Source organism: Crocodylus siamensis, chromosome 2, assembly GCF_052110815.1.
Source record: "Crocodylus siamensis isolate JL-2025a chromosome 2, ASM5211081v1, whole genome shotgun sequence".
Classification (NCBI taxonomy): Eukaryota; Metazoa; Chordata; order Crocodylia; family Crocodylidae; genus Crocodylus; species Crocodylus siamensis.
Window position 1 is genome coordinate 155,050,128 of NC_143396.1, and position 13,737 is coordinate 155,063,864.

Genomic DNA, 13,737 nt, shown 5'->3' on the forward strand with positions numbered 1-13,737 from the left:
GCTTGCTTCTGCAGCCACATGTCCAAGGGCAAGTCAAACTCGAGGTCATCCGAACCCCAAGCTTCTGAGCTTGGGCCTACAGGTAGGATACCTGCCAAAGGATTTGGAAGCATCTGAAGCCCCAGGTGGGGGTGGAGGATATTTGCCAGTACAGTAGTAGTGCCACATTTGGTTCTTGAATAACTTACAGATTTGGAATTGATTTGTCTGATTTGACTTGGAACATGAAAAAGCATCCTTAAAAAAAACCCACAAAAATAAAAAAACGTGCAGGGGGGCGTGGCCCCTCTCTTCCTCCCTGTGGTGGCGGGATTGGAGCACAGGAAAGGTCTGCAGCCTCAGCCCCTTCCCATGGGGGTGAAGGGAAGCCATGGCTCTGCAGCTGGGCGGTGACCCTTAGTGGCTCAGCTGTGCCCACTGCCAGCTCCCCAGTGGCCTGGGGCCCTCACTGCAGTGGGTACATGGTGAAGGTATAAGGGACTTTGGCTGGTCTGGGGCTGGGGCCATTCCCACTAGAGGTCACTGAACTAGGTTAACTGTTTAACCGATGTAACTGGAGGAGATTAAACAGATAATTTTTAAGAATTATATTTACATCCCTATTTTATATTGTGAATAACTTTGTAGGGTACAGATTAGAACTAGGGCTGTGCAAAGCTTCAGTCCCTAATTTGATTTGGCTTGATTTAGTGGCCGAAACTTTGAATCCAAATTGAATCAGGGGACCCTTTAATCTTTCCAAATTGATTCGGAACCTTCCAAATTGATTCAGACAGATTCGGTGATTCAGACGTAGATACAGCTTTAAATGTTTTTTCTACATACTTCTAGGTGGCAGGGCTCATGATCTCAGTGGTGCTGGGGCTCATGGAGTGGCCCACAGAAGCACGGGAGATTCTCCAGCGCGCTTAGCAACAGACCTGGAAGTGGACCAGAAGCATTTCCAAGTCCACCAGGGAACATGCTGGGGGGCCCCCCCGTGCACCCCAGGCTCAGCGACTCATGCCTCCTGTGTCTGGGGGGGCACCTGGGGTCCCCCTGTGGCCGATTTGCTGGTCCACTTCCAAGTTTGCCACTGAGGACATGGAGTGCCCCCCTGCACATCTGTGGGATGCTCCATGCGCCCCAGCGTGACAGTAGTCACATGTCGTGCTGCTACCTCAAGGTATGTAGAAAAAACTTTTAAAGCTGTGTCCATGTCCAAATCACTAATTCTCCAAATCAGCATTGAATCATCAGATTCGGATTCAGCTGAATCAAATTGGGGACAGTGATCCTATCCGAATCAACAGATTGAATCTCTGTCCCTCATTTGGGCCAAATCCGAATCGAATAGGACCCGTTTTGCACACCCCTAATTAGAACCGTTGTTATATACTTCTACCCCTTCAAATGCTAGAGCAGACGGGACCAACCGTCTGCAGGTATGCTACAAATTAGTTCTGCCACCCCTCCCCAAGTGCCAGTCTTCCCATTCCTGAGCTGCTGCTGTTTTTTGCTTCCTTCCCTGTAACGCTTGTCTGATGTGCTTCTTTGCTTTCTGTTCCCTGCTCTGTCTGCTGCTGTGCTGCCTGTCCCCTCCCACATCTGCCACAAGATATAGAGCTTCTCTATGAAGCTTGTGGCACCTGTGCTACAGGATGGGGTAGCGCTAGATCAGTGATTCTCCCCTGGGGTTTTGTGAGATCCTTTGAAGGGTGCAGTGGCTTTTCCATGGGCCAGACACCCCATGCCCACCTCAGCCTGCTGTGCTCTGAGCAGCATGCTTTCTTGCAGGTAGGCAGGCAGATGTGAGGCCAGGCTTTTTAGCTGGTGGGAAGGGTCAGAGGGAAAGGTGGTTCCAGTTGCTTTCAAATTGCTGGAAGACTGGCTGTAACCTTGGGGGCCATATTTCCTTCCTGCTGCCCCCCCACCAGGTATAAACTGGGGGTAGGGAGGGGACAGATGGTGGGAAGAGCAGGGCACAGCAGGGTTTTGCTCCCTGCCAGCTTCACCTGGCACTAGCTTCAGCCTCCAGTGGCCACCATCCAGAGTTTGAATAATACTTTGACTCTGGGGGGGAGGTCTGCAAAAAAAAAATGAAACCAGTTCATTGATTAACAAGTCCACCTAAGTGACCGAGCAGTCTGATTGGAAACCACCCCCCGACCACCGCCCGGTTATGATTTTCAAATCTTAAACAGGGGGGCTTTCATCCCTTATGGTGGGGCTCAGCTCCTCTTGAGCTCCTCCTTAATTTGCACCCTGCCACTATCACCCCTTCTGCTTCCAATGGGGACAGCTGCCTCCTTCAGGGCTGTAATAGCCCAACCCAAGCTTCCCAGTCTGCCCCACTGAGCAGCTCCTGCCAGTGCTGAACATTTTACACCTTTCTTTGCCATGCTTTCAAGGTTGCCCTGCCCATTGCTGTCTGCCTTGCCCTCCTTCTTCCCCCAAGGTCCTTTTAAGGGTGTAGCAGGGTACAAAAGGTAAGCACTGTAGGAAATGAATTAGTTTTCAAATGGGGTGCCACTAAATTTTGAAAAGTTATGGGTAGAGGCCTTGAGTCTAAAAAGGTTGAGAACCACTAGACTAGATTAAAATAAGCCTTTTTATCTCTGGGTGCCATAATTCTGTTAACAGCATAGTGTCCTTTCAGCTCTGGCTCTTGGTTACAGAAAAATGTAATGTTAGGACAAGAGTGAGGTGATGAGTTGAAATCAACTTGCTCCGTTGTGACTGGTTGCAGCTGTCTGTCTTCCCTTTTCTCCTCCTGGATCGTAAACCTGTTGAACATAGTGGATAATAGAGTCCTTACTTTAGTTTCCTCTTTAAACCCCTGGACAACACTGATTTGTTTTTTTTATATTATTTGCACTTTCAGGAATGTTTTAAGGGAAGCTGGGCCACTCACAAGCTACTACACAAGAAAGCAAGTAAGTAAACGCTATGTAGTCTTCATGCCCCTGGAGCTGCGTGTGGGATTTCAGCAGGCTGCTGCTGCTAGCTGGGGAAATAGCCCAGAGCTGCCGCCATCGCCAGCTGGCAGCGGTAGCCTGCTGTCATCCTGCATCATCCAGGGGCCTGTGCCTCCCCTGGGAAGAGCTGGGGGAAGCGATCGGAGAGGATGGGTATTGAACCAGGAACTAGGGGAATGTTTCGGGACCTGAATATTCCCCTAGCCACTGGTTCAATTTGCCTGGGAGCTGGGGCAGCTTCACCTGTCAGCCAGAGCCTGGCAACGCTCAGTCCCAGTGGCCCCAGCTCCCAGATGGCATGTGGTGCCCTGCTGAGCTGCACTGTACCCGAGCCATGGGGGAGCTGCCATGTGGGTGCCAGGTGGGGAGGGGCGATTCCCCACTGCCCTGGGCTGCATGGGGGGCGCTCTTCAACAAGTGCCCAGAGGCCCCAGTCGCTGCTCCTGCAGTGTGGGACTTATTTTTTGGTAAGTGCCGGGAGGCTGGGGCTGGGCAGGGGATGGGGCTGGGCAAGGCAGCCATGGGGGCTTCTCCTATGGCTCCCCACTGCCTGGGGAGAGGCAGACACAGCCAGAGGAGCCACGGGATAACTTGCAGCCGCCCAGCTGTGCCTGCCTCTCTCTAGCCAATCTGAATTGGTGCTGAATCTTCTGAAGCTGATTCGGCCGAATCAATTCAGGACAATGATCCGAATCAAATCACTGTCCTTTGAATCTGAATTGAATACTTCCCTATTCACACAGGCCTACTGTCTACATGTTAGAGAGTGCTTTGATAACTCCATGCAAAGCTGCTATTTTTCTAACTGCATAGAGATAAAGAGCAGCCAGGAATTGTGTGCTGTTTCAGCTCTGTCATTTCCCTTTCTCTGATGCCACAAAATTAAGAGAGTACTGAGAAAATTAAACAAACTTCTTTACTAATTAAAATAGTGCTTAATGGAGTGATTTGTTTTAAAATGGGCTTGTGAGGAATTTGCCCAAAAACTAGAGTTTTGTCTTGATCAGCCATTAAACAGGCAGGTGCTCAGATACCAGTTTTGGAGACTGATGGATCAATTTTGGAGCCTGCCATGACAATCTTTTGGGTGTCTTGTGTCATGCTTCTGAGCTCTGAAAGAAAAAAAAAAAACAAAAATAAATACTTAGTCTTTAGCTGGAGGTCAGGCAATCCTAAGTAAATCTGCTTTTGTGTCCATTGTGCTGTAATATTCCACTTGCTTCTTCTAGTAACTTTTGAGGATTGGCATGGCACTTAATAGGTTAATGAGTAAACTAGTATGGCCTCTGTCTTTGAATGTTGGAAGGAAACTATTATGGGAAGAATATTAAGTCTTTAGCAAAGATGTATTTTTCCCCCAAGAATTAATAAAAACAAACACTAAAAATAATTTCCCCTTGATAAATAGGTTTCATGCATTTTGTGTCATAACCCTACAATTCTTTCATTTCCACAGGGTAGGAACATGTTAAACTGGGCCTAAAAGTTTTTTAATGTAAAAATGAAATAGGGAGAATGCTGTCAATAGTTATATAATCTTTCTGACACTCTTTATAAAAACGAGAAAAAAGCAACAAAAGGGATGCAAATCTAGATTTTTTTGGGAGGGTTATTGGTCAGACCCCAAACTCTTGTTGTTCATTGACTACTTAGAGCAGAAGTGGCTAACCCCACAGCATGTGTACCACAACATGGACAGCATTTGTGTGTGGCACATGACAGTCTAGGAGGGAGCAGGGAACACAGTGCTAGATAGGGAAGGGTGTAGAAAGTAGAGTCATGGATCAGGCAGGGAGAAGAAAGAACAAGTGACTAAGCAGGGGAAGGGGATCAACATGGCACTTGGATGGGGCGGGGTTTACTCTGTGGCATGCTTGCCAAAAAAGGTTGACCAACACTGACTTAGGATGCCCCAATTCTTATTTTTTGTTTTGCAGAAGATGAAAAAGCCAAACAAGTTTCTTCTTGGACTGTGGAAGGTGATATTAACACAGATCCTTGGGCTGGATATCGATATACTGGTAAACTTAGACCACATTATCCACTGGTGAGTATAACCAGTGGTGGAAATATTACCTTGTTCCTTTTTAAAAAATGCTTTCAACAACAACAAAATCAGAGCCAAGAAATAACTTGATTGTTGGCAATTTTGTTGTCCTTTCTAAGAAAATGGTTCCATATATGCATGAGATATATATTCATTTTGTTTATTTAGTTCTTCTTTTGTATGACAAAAACAGTGTCCATATCTTTATCTTTGTGCACTTTGGTGTTCTGTCAATTCAGGAGCTCCTAGCCATCAGAGACAAGGAGAGGGTAAGGGACCTGAACCTGTTCAGCCTCCACAAGAGAAGGCTGAGGGGGGGATCTAGTGGTCGTTTACAAACTAGTCAGAGGGGACCAGCAGGCACTGGGGGAGTCCCTGTTCCCCAGAGCGCTACCAGGAGTAACTAGAAATAACAGTCACAAGCTGGCAGAGGGTAGATTCAGATTAGATATCGGGAGGCACTACTTCACTGTCAGGGCGGCTAGGATCTGGAACCAACTTCCAAGCGAAGTGGTGCTGGCTCCTACCCTGGGGGTCTTTAAAAGGAGGCTAGATGAACACCTTGCTGGGGTCGTTTGACCCCAGTACTCTTTCCTGCCATGGCAGGGGGTCGGACTTGATGATCTGCTCGGGTCCTTTCCAACCCTACTAACTATGAAAGTTGGATCCCTGATGATCACATACCTTGGTCTGTGTGATTATTTGGTTAGGTGAAAGAGAAATGCTGAACACTGCAACACAAAAGTCCTATTGCTGGGTGCTTGCTGCCGTAGCTGCCACAAGATTGATGGGCATGGAATTGCAGCGAAGAGTTTTGAGAAATAAGATGTTAAAAAGATGACCTTCACGAATGCATCCTAGTAATTTAGAGGATCCATCAGGAATTAACGGAGTTAGTGCATCTCAAAGAACAGTTTTCTCTGACTTGAAAATTTGGTTTTGTGAAGCTGTCCATTTGGTTTCTCGAGGTTCAACAGTGCAAAAGCAGTACAAAAGATTAGTAATACAAGTCTTTGCAATAGTGTGTTTCTACTAAATTATTTCTGAGGCACAGCAAGGTGGGAGGGCTGCCTTTGTGTGTGAATTATCACAACGTGTGATTAGCTGCATTTTGCAGCCAATGTATTTTCTGTCTTTGATTGTAAAAGAACTTGCAGTAATGAAAAAGAATCTAACTAATTTTGTGATTTGTTTAGACGCCGACGAGGCCTGTGCCAAGTTATATTCAGAGACCTGATTATGCTGATCACCCATTAGGTAATTTGAAGCAAATCCCAGTTTAAAATTTTTCTTTTATTGTTGTAAATGCAAAAACCTGTGGAACATAATGGAGTAATGGGAAAAAAATCTGTATATCAATGTGGGGTTGGGTTTTTTTGGTTTGTTCTTTAAAACAATCCATTGGTGACAGATTCCTTTCAAGAAAAAATGTTACAAATGTTTCCTAGATAGTTTAGAAATGTGTTGCGTTATCCTAGTAAAGTGCATTTTGGGTTCTTTCTCTCAAAGTACAGGTCTAATTCTGTGCCTTATTGTATAAAAGTGCATGGATTGATCCCATAATACTGTTTCTATGGCATTCGGATTTTTGCTGCAAATATAGTATAAAATGACTTGTAACCTTCCTTCCTGAAAATGGAGGGGGAAGGGGGTTAAAAATATGGACCTAACAGGCTGGTACCAGATCCAGTTAGGTGGAGAAAAGCATTTTTATGCTTAATTGTTTGCTTAATTACTTGCTGTAATTCTCCTTTGTTGTATATTGAGAAACACTGATAAGTTAATGTGAGACAAAAATGTGTTCAGAATTATTTTTAAAATTTTGACACAACTTATGTTGTTTTTGATCAAATATTAAAATAATACAATGTTGATTTTTGTGGTGGTTCTTGTATTTTTAGCTAAAAATATAAAAGTGACCTTCCACAGAGTAATAATATGAGTAATGTGTATACATTTGTCAGCCATATGCAGTGATACCACAGTATCAGTTTTATAATCACAAATTTTTAGGAATATTCTGGCTCCTATAGAAAAAAAATCATTCAGTTTGTCTGTAGTAAGTTCTTAAAACACTGCAAACCTATAACCTTAACTTCAACCTCTGCAAGTTTGCTGTATTTTGCCTGTAGGCAGAAAATCCTGTTTTGTAAAAATCCTGATTCTGGAATTAAATAATAATCTTTGAGCATGATTTTTGAGTAGTTGCACATGAAACAGTAATTACTCATGATTTTGAGTAATTGCACATGCTGGAAATGGAAGGGAGTTCAATATGTAAGGAATTGTGGAATTGTGCACACGTGTGTCAGTCTGTATTTTCTGTGGAAAAGTGTAAACTATTATGGTTGTAGATATTAAAATTGCCTTGTTTGGAGAGTATGATGTTGTTAGTGTGTCAAAAGAAATGTGTGGTACCTTAAATTAGAAGTGTGCATGTGTTAAAATAAAATCACTAAATACTATGCTTAAATTTTTTTCCTTTTTTTTTTTTCTTTTAGGAATGTCTGAATCAGAACAGGCTCTTAAAGGAACTTCTCAAATAAAAATCCTATCGTCTGAAGATATAGAAGGCATGAGAGTAGTATGTAGGGTAAGGCTTTTTATTTTTATGTAGAGCAGGGGTGCTTTCCTTAAATCTACAGAAAACAAATTATATCACTAGCTTGTGATAATTAATTTTCATGTCTGAACTGTGAAAGGGCAGTTACACTCTGAAAAGTGTTTGCATGTAAATTGGCAGTTTCACTTCTGTTTTTCTCCTGTGATCTCAGATCATGTCTGCTTATTTTGCAAATAGGAGGATATTCTTTTTAATTATCAGTCCTGCAAAGTCAGATTTTCAGTTTGAAATGCAGTCTAAGATTTGGCTGTATTTTTGTTCTGAAATCACTAGTAATAATTCTGCAGCTGGAATTCAATTAATAATTCTGTTGCTAATGTGTGAGTAAGAAGAGGAGAAAATTCTGTTCTATAGTTACGTTGTCTCTGTGGTGCTAACAAGACTAAAAGCCAGTAACTCTTTTTTTTCAGTCTCCATAATAAATAGACCTGTTGAATAAGGTCTTTGCAAGTGTGATCACTTTCCTGATCACAACCATGCTTTGAGGTTTAAATTTTATCTTGGCACTATTTAGGGCAGGGGTGGGTAGTTATTTGGGCCCCTGGGCCACATAGGGAGTTTTGATCAGTTGTCAAAGGCTGAGTCAGTAACTTTTCCCTCGCCAAAACTCCCTATGGGGTTGTGGGTGGGCAGGAGCAGTGTTCAGGAGTGGATTGGGATGGACAGGAGAAGCTGGGATCACATGCCTCTGCCCTCTGGGCTGGGGGGAGCATGTGTGTGCACGTATGCACACGTGTGAAAGGGGCTGCTGCCTGGGTGCTAGGACCTGGGACCCTGCTATGGGTGACAGGAGAGTAGGGGGCGTGTGCAGTAGAGCTCCCTGGGGAGTGCAGTCCACGGTGCCACTGTGGCACTTGCATGGGGCCGAGCCCCACCTGTTCATGCTGGGGCAGCCCTTGCCGCGCTCCTTCCAGTGCCTGCAGCCTGGCCTGGTGCTGCTCTGTCTCCCACTGCACCCTGCCCAATCTCCAGATCCAGGATCTGGAGCCAGGCCCCTGCATGCCTGTTCAGAGTAGCATGGTGCCATGCAGCAGGAGTGAGGAAGAACTGCTGCTGGAGGTGGGGGGCTCAGAGCAGCACATAGCTGGCTGCAGCTGCTGTGGGAACAGCTCGTTGGAAGCTGCTCCTGCCCCAGTATGTGTGGCTCTGGCTTCAGTTTCCAGGGAAGCAGCCAGGAGCTGAACCCCTGGCACTGTGGCAGGATCCACCTGGCTGAAGCTGCTTGCCTGCCTGGAATGGCATGGTGCAGTATGACTCAGTGCAGCAGGGGCAGGAGTAGCTTTCAGCAGGCTGTTCCCAGTGCAGCTGCAGCCAGCTGGGTGCCGTTCTGCACCCCCTGCCTTCAGCAGCAGCTTCTCTTCTTGCTCCTGCTGCACCACAGTGCACCACTCCTGGTAGGTACATAGGGGTCTGGCTTCAGATCCTGGAACTGGAGGTGGGGGGGGTGCAGAACTGTACCTAGCTGGGCTGTGGGCACTGGTGGGTGTGTGGTGTGGGCTGCCCTGGTCTGAACGAGTAGAGTTTGGCCCCATGCAGAGCGTTGGGACTCCAGTTCCAGATCTGGTGGCTAGGAGCTGATGCCAGAGACTTGCATGCTGGGGTAGGAGCCACCTGGCTGAAACAGCTCACCTGGTATGGCACAGCACAGCACAGCAGGGGCAAGATCAAAAGCAGGAACTGCTGCTGGAGGTGGGAAGCCCAGAGGAGCACTGGGCTGCAGCTGTACCGGAAACAGCCCTGGCAGAAGCTGCGTGCTGGCTGGGGCCAGCAGATGCTGGAGGGAGGCCAGTGCAGGCTGTCCTTATGCAAGTGGGTAGGGCATGGCCCCATGTGGAGTGCCATATTTTGCCCACCCCTGGTTTTTTTGGCTTTTTTTAACATACCCGAGTGAGCTAGGACTATGCTTAATTTCCAAAATTCCAAAGACTTAGAGTAGTTCTCCTCTTCAATGCAACTTCCTAGCAAACTGGTTGTTTGTTCAGAAAACTGACTTTTCATCCCCAAGATATTACTCAGTATTTTACTTGCTCAAGTTGTATACAGTTTTGAATAAGTACTGCTTTCTTCATTTGCAGCTTGCCAGAGAAGTGTTGGATGTTGCTGCTATGATGGTGAAACCAGGTGTAACTACTGAAGAAATAGACCATGCTGTCCATCTAGTAAAGTTACTTTATTACATTTTTGGATTGGTGCATGCAATCTTTTCCCTTTTATCTAATATGACTTTGGTATATAATTGCTACAATGCCCACTCTCATTTTCTACATTTCCAACCTGTCTTTGTTTTCCAGTGAATAAACTGCCTTCCCTCTCTGCTTTTAAAGCTGATACAGATGTTACCACAGTTGCAAAGCACAGGTGCTGCATTAATAAGGGGAGGGGGGAAGCAAAAACAAAACTCCACGTCAGGAGCTCCTGTGGGGTGGAGGGGAATCTCATTCCATTTCATATTTCTTACTTCATTTTTTCCAGTTTCTGACTATCTCTCTTAAGTTTCTCATTCTGATTTGTCCACCAGTAACACACGTTTCTCTTCATTTCTTTGTGACCTTAGTATTGCTATATAAAGGCCTATATGTAGTTCATATTTCTGTGCCATTTGCAAGCCTCATAGTTAGAGTTTTCAGAAGCTAATATGAGTTCAGGAAGTCTGCAGGGAAGAAACCTTTAGTTCAATGGGATCCAGAATCAGACTGTAGAGCCTGAAGGAACACAGAAGGAGCCCTTTTTGAGTCCTGGGATCTAGGTCACACTGACTAGCATTGTCCCGTGAGAGCCAGTTGCCAGGCACAATCTAGGCAAATGAAAGCTCTATTTCAGGAAAGAACTTGAAGTTGAAACAGATGCTTAAGTGCTTTTGTTTTAAAAAAACCAAACAAAACTTTTTTTTGCACAAGGCCCACTTAAAAAAAAATGTTTTATAGCATCAAAGGCTAGCCAAAACATTTCAGTTTAAAAAGCCCCCTTTGAAACTAGTTATTAAAAAAAAATACATATTTCCTATGCAGTTTTTAAAAATCTGTACAGTAGCATTGACAATTGGAAGTGAAAGTGAATAGAAACAAATATGACTAGCTTCATTTATTTTCATTGTCAACTCAGAGAGGAAATGCAAAAGACAGAGTGAGCAAGCATGACTTAGGGTTAAAAATGTGGCAAAAAAGGTTTTAAGACTCTTGTGCTGTCGCCCCTTTTTATAATGATTTTGCTAATCTAAAGTGTAATATGTGTGTGTTTTTTAAATCTGTTTTAGGCCTGCATTGCAAGGAATTGCTATCCTTCCCCTCTGAATTATTATAATTTCCCTAAGTCATGCTGTACGTCTGTGAATGAAGTGATCTGCCATGGAATTCCTGACAGACGGCCTTTGCAAGAGGGTGATATTGTTAATGGTAGGCAATGTGAAAGACAGACATATTTCAACAACTCTGTTTGTATCTCATCTTTACAGCTAAAACACTCAGCAGAGTGAGGTTTTGATTTTGGTTAAAAGTAATTTCTTCACACAGTCTTTTGTTTTTAGTCAGGCATTTAACATTTTTTGTTTACTGAATCTACAAATTCAGTTTCATGGAATTGGTTAGTATCTAAAACCATTACAATCTGGCAGTTTGTCCATCGTAGTATGTTATTTGCCTTGTGGTGTGGTGGTTAATAAGCCCAGTCATCGCTCAGGACTCCATTGCACAGGCAGTGTACAAATACAAGGTGAAAAGACAACTGTTTTAATGTTAGCAGAGTTATTTAATCCTCTGATTGTTTTGTGTGCATTTTCAATAAGATGGGTTTTTTGATCATTAAGTTGTTAGATATTATATCAGATATTTCTGGTGCTTGTGTAGCACCATTTTTGTGCAGGCATTTCATAGGCGTATAGACTACCAAGTCCTTCTCAAAGACCTTGCAGATTTAATGCAACCCTTTTTTTCTGGCAGTGTTTGAGGGTCCACAAGCATTTTGGCTGGACAGAGGTAGCTTTACTTTAAAATTTTTTTTAATTAGCTCTGGGCATTTCCTCTCGGTTATGACAATGAAAGTAAATGTTTTTGTTCATGTGCTTTTTCAGTTTTGGTTCTCACAAGGGACTAGTGTGCTTTACTTTAAGTGCCTGGACTGTTTTCTGGGCTGAGCCTTAGTTTGTTTCATTTTGCTTGTAAAATAATGGTAGAACATTTGGGGTTGTAAGGTATAACATAGGAACTTAATAATATTTCATGGGTATTTCTTCTGGGGTGCAGGATACATGGTCTTTGGGGGCCTCATGACCTACCCTGGCAATCCTAATGGCCCACCTTAATTTTCTTAAACTATTGTGTTAAATGAAAAGGAGTTGAGAGGAGATCAGCAAATGTTGTGTTCTCACTGTAAGACTGTTTGCTAATCTGCACATGCACCTGCATATGTGACCCAGTTTGACTTGCAAATATGCTGAGGGCTTACATTTAATCAAGGTAGATCCCACTAGGGGCAGTCCTCCTTTGGAAAATGTACCTTGCAGGTGGTGGCTGTCAATAAATGTTGAGCTCTGCATCTCTTCCCAGTTGAATGCTATCATGATGACAGGGTGCCAGAAGAAGTGATGAGGGGGTTGGGAAACCTGAGTTTAACCAAAAAAGAGCCAGGAGGTGAGAAAACAGTGATAGTTTTGTGACATTTTTGATATTCTTTGCAGTGGATATTACTGTATATCGCAATGGTTATCATGGGGATCTAAACGAGACTTTTTATGTTGGGGAAGTTGAAGAAGGTGGAAGAAGACTAGTTCAGACAACTTACGAGTGCCTAATGCAAGCCATTGATGCAGGTGAGCACTACTTCTGAATCCTGGAGTTTCATGCTATATTAGTTTTCGTATTAGAACGTTTAGGTTTGAACTAATACTGCTGACTACAGTTCTGGATCAACTGTAATTCCATGGATGTTGCTAGTAAAATACACCCCTGTGGAATGAAGAGTCATTCTTTCATATTCTTTATTTTAGTTTCATGGTTGTTGCAGCATTTATTTCAAATGAGTATTGAAAGGGAAAAAATGATGATAATTGATTCTGAGCAGATTCCTGATCCACACGTAACATTTGTTGGTTGTGGAGTTGCTCACAATCTAGAATGCATACGTGCGCTCACACGGTTTGGGGAAACCAGGTGGGATATCCATTCTAATTTTTAAAGTATTGTTAAATCAGATGCTAATATGAAGCATTACTTGAAACATTTGAAATTAAAAAAAAAATCTTTAATCAGGGCTGTTCATATGGTATCTTCAAGGGGTTAATTTTGCAGCCCCCAGACTCTCACCTGGCTACTGCTCTCCCCATTGCTCTGGTTGCAGCAGCAGCCAGCCTCTCCAGGCTCCCCCTCCAACTTTCACTCCCTGCTTCTGTCTCTGGGGAGTGAGGTTGAGAACTGTAGCACAGACTGTGGTGTTGTGGAAGCCTATGGCCTGGAGAGTCTGCAGCCCGTCAGCTGAGGGTGGGTATGGGCAGCGCAGCCACTTAGAACAGGGGCTGTCCAACTTCTAAATTATTAGCTCTCTGAATTCTCCAATTGTTATTCTGGTCCTGTAAATGAATAATGAACAAGTGTCTGCCCAGCCGAAGCATGGTGCTGCTGTATAATACACCTGTGCTACATTCTTTCTGTCCTATAGATATATATCTATCTCTGTTAGCTTCAGACTTGTTAGGTAGGTAATGATGGTAACAAAGATGTGAAAGTGCAAGGTTTATCATAGCCTGGCAATCAGAATTTGTGTCTAGGGTCCTGGGGGAGGGCCTATGCTGTAGTTGCTAGTCAGTGTGCCCATATCTTCCCTACTTTGTAACCCCTGCTAGATGCCTTAAAGCTATGTCTGTTCATGCTTCCATTGCACCTGCACCTTTCCATATGAGTATACCGTGTATAAGATCCTAGATGGCTTTTATAAGCAGATGTTTAGCTGGATAGTGTTAATTAAACCTTATTCCTGGAGAAATATATTGTCAGTCTTTATTTTAAAACAAGCAAACAAAAAAACCTTTGAAAACATTCATATTTGCCATGGCATTTTGCTATACAGTTCTTGGTATAGTGAAACTTTATCCAGTGAATTGACTGGAAAGAGTCCTGTTC

The 13,737-nt window shown here is 43.9% G+C and overlaps 1 protein-coding gene across 1 annotated transcript in view; it reads left to right on the forward strand.

The window, feature by feature from the left end:
* Nucleotides 1–13,737, forward strand: part of METAP1 (methionyl aminopeptidase 1) — a 35,230-nt gene that overhangs the window by 12,563 nt on the left and 8,930 nt on the right. The window contains exons 2-8 of the mRNA XM_090031847.1: nucleotides 2,864–2,915; nucleotides 4,895–5,004; nucleotides 6,201–6,261; nucleotides 7,506–7,597; nucleotides 9,703–9,786; nucleotides 10,881–11,019; nucleotides 12,300–12,431. Of these exons, the coding sequence (XP_089887973.1) occupies nucleotides 2,864–2,915; nucleotides 4,895–5,004; nucleotides 6,201–6,261; nucleotides 7,506–7,597; nucleotides 9,703–9,786; nucleotides 10,881–11,019; nucleotides 12,300–12,431 (670 nt within the window). The remainder of the gene's footprint in view (nucleotides 1–2,863; nucleotides 2,916–4,894; nucleotides 5,005–6,200; nucleotides 6,262–7,505; nucleotides 7,598–9,702; nucleotides 9,787–10,880; nucleotides 11,020–12,299; nucleotides 12,432–13,737) is intronic.